The sequence below is a fragment of the Wyeomyia smithii genome, chromosome 1 (genome assembly GCF_029784165.1).
Source record: "Wyeomyia smithii strain HCP4-BCI-WySm-NY-G18 chromosome 1, ASM2978416v1, whole genome shotgun sequence".
Lineage (NCBI taxonomy): Eukaryota > Metazoa > Arthropoda > Insecta > Diptera > Culicidae > Wyeomyia > Wyeomyia smithii.
The window spans coordinates 163,233,102-163,244,509 of NC_073694.1; the positions used below are offsets into that span (position 1 = coordinate 163,233,102).

Genomic DNA, 11,408 nt, shown 5'->3' on the forward strand with positions numbered 1-11,408 from the left:
TGGTGGTGGAGTCTTGATTGCCGTTTCCTCCAGGCACTGCTGCTGCATAGACCCAGCACCGATTAGTAACACGCTTGAGCAACTGTGGGTAAAAATCCAACTGGATAGGTCATCCGTAAGCATTGGAGTGTTGTATCTGCCCCCTGATCGTCGAAATGATCTTGATGCTATTCAGAAACATGCTAACTCAATTGGATCCGTTCTATCCCGTCTGAATCCCCTCGACATTGCTGTTCTTTTTGGGGATTATAACCACCGAGAGCTACATTGGGTACCTTCGGAAAGCAGTGGCCTTGTTGTTGATACAAGTAGATCACGTTTAACCGCAGCTGGAAGTGCTCTGTACGACGCATTCTGTTTCAACGGTTTGACGCAAACAAATCCAGTCAAAAACGCTCGTGCTAGAACTCTCGACCTAGTGCTGGTGAACGAGCCAGCGCTTCAAAACCTTTCTGTGATGGAGGCCGACGATCCTATGGTGAGAATTGACCCGGATCATCCCGCTCTGGATGTGACTGTGACGGAAGTAGTGCCTATTGCACTTGAATTAGCTCCACAAAATCGGGGATTAAATTTTAAGCATGTTGATTACGATGTGTTGAACGAAGCGTTATCAGCAATTGACTGGCAATTCATCGATTCGCAAGAGGATCTGACGGACATTGTCGACATGTTTACCGCAACGATTCGAACAGTAATTGAAGCTCATGTTCCACTGCAACGACCGCCGATGAAACCTGCTTGGGCTAATCGACATCTTCGTGAGCTGAAGCGCCGTAGACGAGCTGCTCAACGAAACTATCAAACAAATCGCACGTTTCTAGCAAAGCAACGGTTTAAACTCGCAAGCAACACATACAAATTTTACAATCAATTCCTGTACTCTCGTTACATTGAGCGAACTCAAAAAAGCTTACGTCGACATCCAAAAAAGTTCTGGTCTTTTGTTCGGTCTAAACGAAAGGAAAATGGATTACCAGCTTCCATGTTCCTCGGTGATTTGTCTGCTGGCACAGCTTATACTAAATGCGAATTATTTGCTGAGCATTTTAAAGCCGCTTTTTCGTCTTCAGTTGCTACGCCAGATCAGATTGATGCTGCAATACGCGATACTACGCAGGAGAGTTTCGATTGTGGAGTTTTCCAAGTGACAGAAGCGCACGTTTTGAGTGCAACTCGAGAGCTAAAACATTCCACTTGTCCTGGGCCAGACGGGATCCCGCCATCATTGTTGAAAAACTGCTCTAACAACCTTGTGGCGCCTCTTGTAAAGATGTTTAATCTTTCTCTGCAGCAAGGATTGTTTCCTACTAGTTGGAAAAATTCATTGCTCACACCGATACACAAAAAAGGGGACAAGTGCAACATAGCTAATTACCGAGGAATTACATCATTATGTGCTTGTTCCAAAGTTTTCGAAATAGTCGTCAGATCAGTGCTGTTTTCATCGTGCAAAAACTATATTTCTAGTGACCAACATGGTTTTTATCCTAAGAGATCCGTCACAACCAATCTGTCGCAGTTCTCTTCGTTGTGTTCTCGCTCAATGGACGCGGGAATGCAAGTGGATGCTGTGTACACGGACTTCAAGGCTGCGTTCGATCGTGTTAATCATGACATCCTTCTACGAAAGCTGGATAAACTGGGGCTCTCCGCTATGCTCGTGAAATGGTTTCGTTCGTACCTGACCGGCAGAGTTGTATGTGTCAGTCTTGGGTCGTCACATTCCGAGCCATTTACAACGTCTTCTGGAGTGCCGCAAGGAAGCAACCTGGGTCCACTTTTATTCTCACTGTTTATTAACGACGTTGCTACAATTTTACCGCGAGGTACACGACTCCTTTTCGCAGACGATGTAAAAATCTTTCGGATTATAGCCTGTCTCGAAGACTGTTTGGAACTACAAAAGTTGCTTGATGCCTTCAGTGATTGGAGCAACCGTAATCTTCTTACCCTGTGTGTAGAAAAATGTCATGTGATTACCTTCAGCAGAAAGCTTCAATCAATTAGCTTTCCATACAGCTTGTCTGGGCAAGCTCTTCAGCGAGTAAGCCAAGTTAAAGATCTTGGCGTAATTTTGGATAGTCAGCTTACATTCCGGGCACACTACGAAGATGTCATTTTAAGAGCCAACAAGCAACTAGGATTTATTTTTAGAATTGCCGATGGATTCCGCGATCCACTGTGCATGAAAGCTTTGTACTGCGCCCTGGTAAGATCGATGCTCGAATCAGCGGTTGTCGCTTGGTGTCCGTTCAACAAGGTCTGGATCGATCGCATGGAAGCTGTTCAGAAAAAATTCGTGCGTATGGCACTAAGGCATCTTCCTTGGCATGACGCTACGAGGTTGCCCCCCTATGAGCACCGCTGCATGTTATTGGGGATGGAGACGTTGGAGAGAAGAAGATCTAACGCACAAATTATCTTTGTTGCGAAGGTCCTGAATAATGAAATCGATTCACCCGCTATTCTCGCAGAATTAAATCTCTACGCTCCAGAAAGGAATCTGCGGAGACGTCAGCTTTTGAACTTGGAGGCAAGGTATAGTCGGTACGGCCAGCATGATGCAATTAGGTTTATGTCTACGAGGTTCAACGAGGTTGCAGAACTGTTCGACTTCAACGAACCCATCAACACTTTTTTACGTCGCCTGCGGATTCGCTAATTATTTATTGTTAATCGTCTCTAGTTGTTAATTTTATTCATTAAGATAAAAATTGTCAGATGGAATTTGTAAATATAACATAACATAACATAACAACATAACATAACATACCACAGATAACTATCTTACGCAAATTAAATGTGCAGTAGAACACAACCTCATTGCGTGTGCAGATTACTTAATGTGCTTTACGCCTACTTTGTGCTGTTTCAGTGTACCTGTTTCCTAGCCTAGCATAATCGAACGTGATCGGCTACTGCTGCACTGCTGCAGTGGTCCTGTCGTGTAACCTGCTAGTCGCTAGCACCCCGTATATCACTGCAATATCATCACTAGCAAACCCTTTGAAAAACAATTGATCATAAATATTGCAGGTGCCATCCATGTCACCGCCCCGGCGCTCATGCATTATTTACAATACGATAAGGATGCAATCTGAAAGTGAAACTATGAAGCGCCGAGTCCACTGAAGGCCCGTAAAACGTTAACAACACGAATTTAAAATAATGCAACCAACATTGTTAGATTTTTGCTAAAATTAGTTGCATTTTGAGTAGTTTTCACCACGATGTAGGCTAGTTTTCATAATTCTCTTTCCTTCGGCCATGTTTTCATGTTTTGGGTTTTTGCTGTCAACGGTGTAGAATGTATAATATTATCATTTTATATAGCGAAAGGGAGGGGGGGAGCTAAATGAGACTTGAATTGTTTTACCCATAAATAAAAATTCTTGTAACTTACAATTTTCATCCGATTGCGATAGGTTTGTCTACTTTCTCTACTTTGAAAGCAGTGTCAAAGATGTTCCTGAAGAATTTTCCCATCACCAGAAGTCCGATTTTTCAGGGGTTCAGGGGTTCCAAAGCTGAAGAATTTGATGAATATTTGAACAGAATCTTGCAACTATTGTTTCAAAGTTCATAAAATTACTTCCACAACCTTTTTTATGGCTTATGGAATTGTTTTGGGGACATGTCACCAGAACATTCAATCATGGTGATATGTCCCCAAAATAATTCTTCTGGAACAGATTTCATCGTGGATTTACCATCCAATATTGGTGTTTTTAGAACCGGGATGATACCTAGAGACCAGAAAACAACCAACACCATATGCCATTTTGAAATTTGCAATTTCGCAATTTTGAAATCCAAAATGGCAACTGGAGTCGTTTACAGGTCGCTGGACACATCGACAAATCGAACAGAAGGCGCAAGTCGTCTTTTGAAAGCTGCATTTGACCGTATTGACCACAAAATTCTTTAACGAAAATTTGCACGGCTTGGCGCTTTTCAAAAAAAGGCTCCGTTCATATTCTTACGACAGAGTTCTTTAAGTGCAGATTAAGTCCTGCTTCTCGTCACAGTTCGTAAACTTTTCCGGTGTTCCTCAAGGCAGCAATTTTGGACCTCTGCTGTTCATATTATATTTCAAAGACATTGTCTTGCTGCTTAGAGTTGACTGCAAATTAGTATATGCCGATGATCTGAACTTATATTTAGTAGTTCAGTCTGTTAACGACACATTTATATATTTATAAGCACTGTTGGACGTCTGTTGATTGGTGTCGACGAAATTGGCTTGTTCTTAATGTTTCCAATTGTGGCAGGAGAGTAGACCATGTTAACGACCTTGGCATTTTACTTGATGCTAAGCTCATGTTCTAATCAACATCGTTCGGTTGTTATCTCGAAAGCTACTCTTCGGCTTTGATTCAAAGATCCCTACTGTTTGAAATCGCTTTATTGCTCGTTGGTAAGGGCTCTAAACGAGAAAGTTTCTCTAATTTGGTGCCCTCATCTGCTAGTATGAAGTTTACGTATCGAACGTCTGCAGAAAAGTTTTCTACGATTTGCACTGAGAAATTTACCTTGGCGGGATCCTGTAAATCTTTCACCGTATCCTGATCGCTGTCGTCTACTCGGCCTTGAAACACTCTGGAACGTCAAAGGAAAATTTATCAGGCTGTATTTATCGCCAAGAAAATAAATAACGAAATTGACTCTCCAAAACCGCTGTCTTTATTAAACTTTCGGGCTCCACAACGAACACTTTGCTCTTATGGACTGCTGCAACGAAACTTTCATCGTACTACATTTGAGTGCAAAGGACCAATGACTGCATGTATTCTTACCTTCTCTTCTTCTCCTTCAATTTGGTGAACCATCATCATTATAAGAAGACTAAATAACACCTCTATTTTATAATTTTGGCAGCACAACATTTAACCAGACATTTGTCAGTTAAAATACAATAAATAAATAAACGAAGAGAGAGCAGCACAGTTTCGCGCGCGGTATTTTAACTGCGTTTAGTGTGACTATCCTAATACAGCCGTTTCGAAGTTAAATGACCACGCATCAATGACCATTACATCGTATAATGCTCGAGTGTACCTCGTGGTGGCTCTCTGATCAGAAACTCCGCTCGCAGTTTTTTTTTCCTTGCTCGCTCTATCGGTTATTTGAGCGCATTATTCATCTACTGTCTTGTCTATTGGTGACCAGTTGCCCAGAGACCGAAAAGTAACCATATCGTGCGCGAATTAGTGTGGATGTGGATGATGCAGAGAATTTCTCGGTCTCTAGTAGCGTGGTCAGCTACGTAATTGGCCAGTGAAAAGAAAGATCACCAGAAATTGTACACCAAAATAGCTTGCTACTCCTAAGCACCATTTTGACGGTTCTTTGTGCAATTTCAGCTGATTCTGGTCAATCGCGGGCAACACACGGACGATAAAATATGCTATGCTATGCTAATAAACAAATAAATGAATAAAAAAACTTTAACGTTTTTAAAAGCGTTAATTCGCAATTCTGAGCACAATTCATAATCATTTCCTGTTTTGGCCTTTTATGACCTTTTGAACCGTCATTTCATCAATGTGAACTCAATTTGAGATTTTTTTGCCTATTTGGCCCTAAAAAGCATTTTTTCTGAGCTTATTTTAAAATCAAATCAAATTTATTTAAAATATTCTGCGCGAAATTCAAGTTTGTTTTCTGTTGCCGTTTGTTTAAAAACTGTTTTCTTGCCAATATAAACTCAGTTCGGGATCATGATTAAAAATGAAATTGTAGCATTAAATCGACTTCTTTTTCAAAAAATATCTTAGAGGATTCTGCTGAAAAATGCGATTTAACCCCCAATAAATTTGACAATTTTTCTCAAACCTGAGCTAAATTTTGGATAATTTTCTTTTTCGGCTGACTTTAGAAGTGTATTTCTTCGTCATTTTGCGGTAAATTCGGGAGTTTTATTTTCAACCTTAAAAACAGTTTCATAGTTTTCTATCATCTTTTTTTGATTCTTCCAATGGCTTTCGAAAGATTTTTTTCTCCATTTCAAGCTCCATTTCAACTTGGGGTAACTTACTACTTTGGTTTTTTAGGGCTTCAAAAAGCAATTTTATGAACACAATTCAAAATTATATTTTATTTGGACTTCCCTGGCTTATAGAAAAGTGTTGTCGTTAATTTGAAATTTACATTATGGAATTTTTGAAGATTTTAATAATGCTACTAGATCCCTAGATGTGTTTTTGATGATTTAGTGAAGAAAAAATTTAGTACTTTGACGAAAATTTGAATTTTTTTCTTACATACGTCATTTCGATTGTGATTTCGAAGAAAAATAATTTGCTTCATTTAGAGGGGTTTTAAATATCATTCAATAAGTTTCCAGTGATGTTTCAAAAAAAGCTTTTGAACAAATTGAAAAATAAAATTATATATACTCTATTTTCCTCTTCATGAACTAATTACATTTTTTGCCCTATGACTTATATTTTAAATTGTAGACGGAACGAGGAATTTTTTTTGCAAGTCTAAATCACATCCTCAGTCCGTCTTCATTTTCCGCATTCTCAAAAAATCACATACCCTAATTGCCTAAATCTATTTTTCAATTTTTACTTTAAAAAGACTCCAGAATGATTTAAAAAAATTTAGATCGTGATTGATAACAATATAAAGCATATAACGTATAAATTTAAAAATTGTGCTTAATCTTGAATCAATTCCAACTTGTTTAATAATTGACGTCAACATGTCTGCTAATAGGTACCTACTGTAAAAAGCAAAAGAGTTTTGTCGAATCGAGACCTTAACGTTGTCAACCAACACGTAATATTTTGCATGGTATTTTTTTATTTTTCCGTGACTTTGAAAGATGTTCAATGATGAATGGAAATTATTACAAACCAAAACATTCAAAATGATCTGAAAAATAAGCAAAAGTGTTTCAACTAGTAAGACTTTTCATTTACTACGGAACATAAAGTAGAATCTCTATCAAAGAGTGACGATAGACAGTTCTTACAAAAACAATAGTACTAAGTGCAAGAACAAATTTTATTGAAACGCATCCGCAAACAGATGATTCAAGGTTTCTGTCTAATGCACTGCATAGACTAATGAAGATCGAATTACACATTGAACATTCAATTCTCCCCCAAGGACGAACATAACGACGATTGTTATGATACACGAACCTATTTATAGCAGCTAATTAGAAAACCACAAACCGGGAATTTGTCTTGTTCGAAGCAGAAACTAGGCATGCGGTTACGACTAGTAATAACATATATTTATTGCAGCTATAACGTTCATACACGGTGTGGAATGACTTTTACTGGAACAGTTTGATGGTTTTGTGTGAACTAGAGTTATCATCTAACATTACATAACACATAGCAGTCTCCTGATTGGGTTCCTTGAGGGTTGATCCTACCAAACGCTACATTTGTCAGCCGGATTCATGGGTGTTCCCGGAGCGCAATCGTAAACCCGCGCAAAATCCTCCGAGTTGGACAGTGTTCCGATGACTCGGAACTTCCCGGGACTGTGAACGGCAGTTTTGAGTTTATTTCTAGTGGCTTCTGGTCGCATTGCTCCACACCAAACTTGTGCAAAATTGAGGAAAAACAATTGCTTGTTAGTAACATTCAATCCCGGTAGAGTTTCGTTCTCCAGCACTTCTGTACTTGTTTGCTCTGATAACCACTTGGTGTAGGCTCGAAATGCTTGCTTTATACCTCCATTGTCAGCAATGTTCTCGCCCTGAGTACTTTCACCATCAATCTGAACACCTACTTCGTCGATTGTGTATTTTCCGTACTGCTGTACTAAACAGGAGGCACGTTCATGGAATGCTTCAATTGCATGATCACTCCACCATCGATACAAATTTCCTTCCCTATCAAATAGTCGTCCTTTATCGTCGAAACCATGCGTCAGCTCATGCCCTATAACGACACCAATTCCACCATAATTCATCGACTTGGGAAAGTATCGATGATAGAAAGGAGGCTGCAGTATCCCAGCGGGAAACATTATCTGATTTTTGTTTCGACTGTAATACGCATTCACGACCGCTGGCGCTGTATTCCAAGCTGTTTTGTTTACCGTTTGACCGATTTTATCCTGATCGGTTCGTCGGATGTGGCTCAAAACATTCAGTGTATTCTCAAAGTATTTATCTGGACGAATTTGCAGATCGGAATATTTATCATTCAGCTCCTTATGGGATAGGATAAAATCTGGATATCCAATCCTTAGAGACATTGCATTCACCTTCATTTCAGCTAGACGCTTTGTCTGTCCATCCAACCATTTCGTTTCATTCAGAATTTCTCGAAATGCCTGCTGCAATTCATGTGTCATTGCTAGCGTATCACGTTTACTGTTCTCATCGAAGTACTTCCGAACAAACATCGCACCGACGGCCATTCCCATGTTGGCGTTAACCTGATTCACACAGTTTTTCCAACGTGGAGGATTTTTCTCCCGTCCAAATAGTACATTGGAAAACTTTTGCTTCGCTTGCAAAAATCTATCATCCAGATTATTGATGCGATGCCTCACAAACCGCCACAGAATGTAATTGGCAACCGTTCGCGGTTCGGTCTGAGCGATTAGTTGAACCAAATCTTTCATATAGTTGAGCGCAAACATCACCACAAATTCCGAGCTGTTCATGGGTCGGTTCATTACAATCGTTAGATAACGCGTCCAATCTATCTCGGGGACTTCATCGTGGAGATTCTCAAGGATAATCTTTTTGTACAAAACGGACACATTGTTGCGTTCCTCCACCGAGCTTGTAATATTCGCTAGTTGCACCTCGAACTCTATAGTATCATTGGCAGTTTCATTGGCGACATCGGGGTGAACGTTCAATAAAATAAGAATGTCAACCATGAACTGTTTATATCCATCCAGATATTTTTTATTACTTGCTTGAAGAAAGTAGTCACGTGTTGGCAAACCCAGAGATGTTTGATCGAATTGAATAATATTTTCATCCGAATTCTTGATATCCGGACCGACCCATTCAACTATCAATATGTCATTGTTGTACCTTCGTATCTGAGCTGTTAAATTGAGCCAATCGAAACTATCGGAACGCCAGTTGGGATCCAGCACAGGCCATCCGCCGAGTGAGTGCAGTAAATCTAACAACGGCTGGAGTCCACGCTGCTCGATCAGACTGTAGTTCATACAGGATATGAATAGGTGGCGTGCCTTCATTTCAGCATTATTTGCATTATTTTCCGTTGTAAAATGTGCCAACTCTCGTTTCTCAACTTTACGCAACTGTGCCTTCACCACCAATCTATTCAGCACGGCTCGCTTTCCCATAATCCTTTTTCTCACTCGTCGAAGATGTTCATTGAACAGAGGTGACACTGTGGTGGATATGGTGTTTTCTATATCAACCACTCCACCATCTTTAGTTTCCAGCAGGAGATTTTTCAACACAACATCTAAACTTTCTCGCAATATTTCGAACGTATCCAACCCGGCTTTATCCTTTGGAATGGGATTAACGCGATCCCAATTACCGCAAGCGTGCTGATAGAAATCATCGCAAGGATCAGCCGTGGTATCCATGTATTGCTTCATAATTTCCACTTGCGCCATCCGCACGCTTTCTGGGCTACCTTCGTTACTCCACGTGATACCCGGAGCAATCGACTTTTTTGCCTTTCTACGTCGTACTGCAAGCCGCTTTTTTCGATGGATGGCGACAATATCCGATGCTTCAACATCCTCAGGTATGGCGAGCAAATCATCGCGCCGCACGGTGTCGACACAACGGGCTGGGACACTCGCCGGCATGCTAGGAACGAAGGAAGTTCGCAAATCTCTGAGAATATCTCGCTCTTCAACGTCCAGCACTTCCGAAAATGTATTTCGCACTGCCTCGCACCGAGATTGTAGGTCATCCAATTGGTTTGATTGGTCGGAATAATAACTCAGCGACTGATAATGATGCGCGGAAAACTTCACCGATCCAGCCACGTGCAGTCGTGTAAACAGTAAAAAGAACAACGCCACCGGCAGCATCGCAGCCGGTATCACAAACAGCAGCTTCGCGAACCGATATCCCGGGCACCACTGCAGTCGTCCTGTTTGCTCATTGATTCCCAGCTCGCAGCCAGTCGCTTTATCTTGAGATTGCTTCTTGTGTTCGGCCTTTGCGTTCTTCAACTCCATGACGAAAAAGGTTTCGCTCACTGTTTCTCTCTGATTTTTTCGCGTCGCAATGGTTTACTCTAGTAATTTGAGACTTGCTCAATTCATGCTAGTGATTTGGTTTTTGTCTGCGAAAAATCTATCTTCCGCACTCAAGAGGCGCCGCTAGCACAGTTTTTAATATAACAGGCCAATGAACGCTATCCAATGGGGTTTTCCACCAGCACAGTATGTAAAACTTGAACGTTCCACAATCACCAGCAGCTCCCTGATCGCGCAACTAAATTATTTACGTTTACATTCACGTCACAGCACAACCTTCTGACTCCCACCTACCGCTATCGTTGTCAAAGCCGCTGTCAAAAATCAATGCACAAAACAAAAGATTTCCACCTTATACACAGTCAATAATCCACGGCACACTGAACTGTGTGTGCCGCGATCTGGATCGTGAGCGACCGATGCGACGACGACTACGATGACACCCGGCTACTGCTGCTCGATTGCGGATTAAAATTGATAAATTTGTTGTTATTGTTCCTGCGCGTACCCTACCGCAGAATTTGCGCTTTCCTCTACCAGCATCGGGGCCAGTGATTTACACTCACCCGGTCATGAGCGCCTCTCAGCATCCAATTTCAGCAGTTCAAGTGCCGTACTGAAAGTATTCAAACGACGACGTCGACGACGACGACTGGAGCGCGCAATACAATCATTTAACGGTCGCGAGGCAAGTGTTATATTTTCGTAAAGATGTGTTGTTACTCGCTGCTGCTCCGTAGAGCTTGCTGCCCATGTACTAGTGTTGCGGCGCAGAAATATTTGAACTCATTGAAATTAATTTAAATCAATTCTCGCCACAATCGTGATCGTTTCGGACCGGAGCGAAAGAGAACGATGAGAGAAATTCTAATCGATCAAAGGAGGTGTTGCTCTGAATGGCCAGTAGCCGAGCAATCGTGTCAATCAATGTTACCACCGGTTGCCGGTGGAGCTGTTTAACGTGAAATTGTCTGAACTAACAATAAATCGCTGGTTGTAAACAGGTTGTAACAATGTAAGCAGATGTTTTTTAAATCGTTTCTCGGTTTACCAATTAAAATGCCCATCAAAGCTACACAAGCTGCCTGTTTTGTGGGAATTTCAGTTAGATATAATTTTTTAATATATAAAAGTATATAATATATAGCTTGGGAAGCTACTAGCTGTCTTATTGGGTTCAAACAAGTTTCAGAAAAATATCTCAAAATCTTTGATTTTGAATT

The 11,408-nt window shown here is 40.9% G+C and overlaps 1 protein-coding gene across 1 annotated transcript; it reads right to left on the bottom strand.

The window, feature by feature from the left end:
* Positions 1-7,230: 7,230 nt before the first annotated feature.
* Positions 7,231-10,858, bottom strand: LOC129717624 (neprilysin-4). Its single transcript, XM_055667655.1, has one exon. It carries the CDS (start codon positions 10,162-10,164, stop codon positions 7,393-7,395), a length of 2,772 nt encoding a protein of 923 aa, XP_055523630.1. The 5' UTR covers positions 10,165-10,858; the 3' UTR covers positions 7,231-7,392.
* Positions 10,859-11,408: the final 550 nt, after the last annotated feature.

Coding starts and splice junctions, on each gene's coding strand:
- LOC129717624 (XM_055667655.1), bottom strand. CDS start 10,164: ATGGAGTTGAAGAACGCAAAGGCCGAACACAAGAAGCAATCTCAAGAT.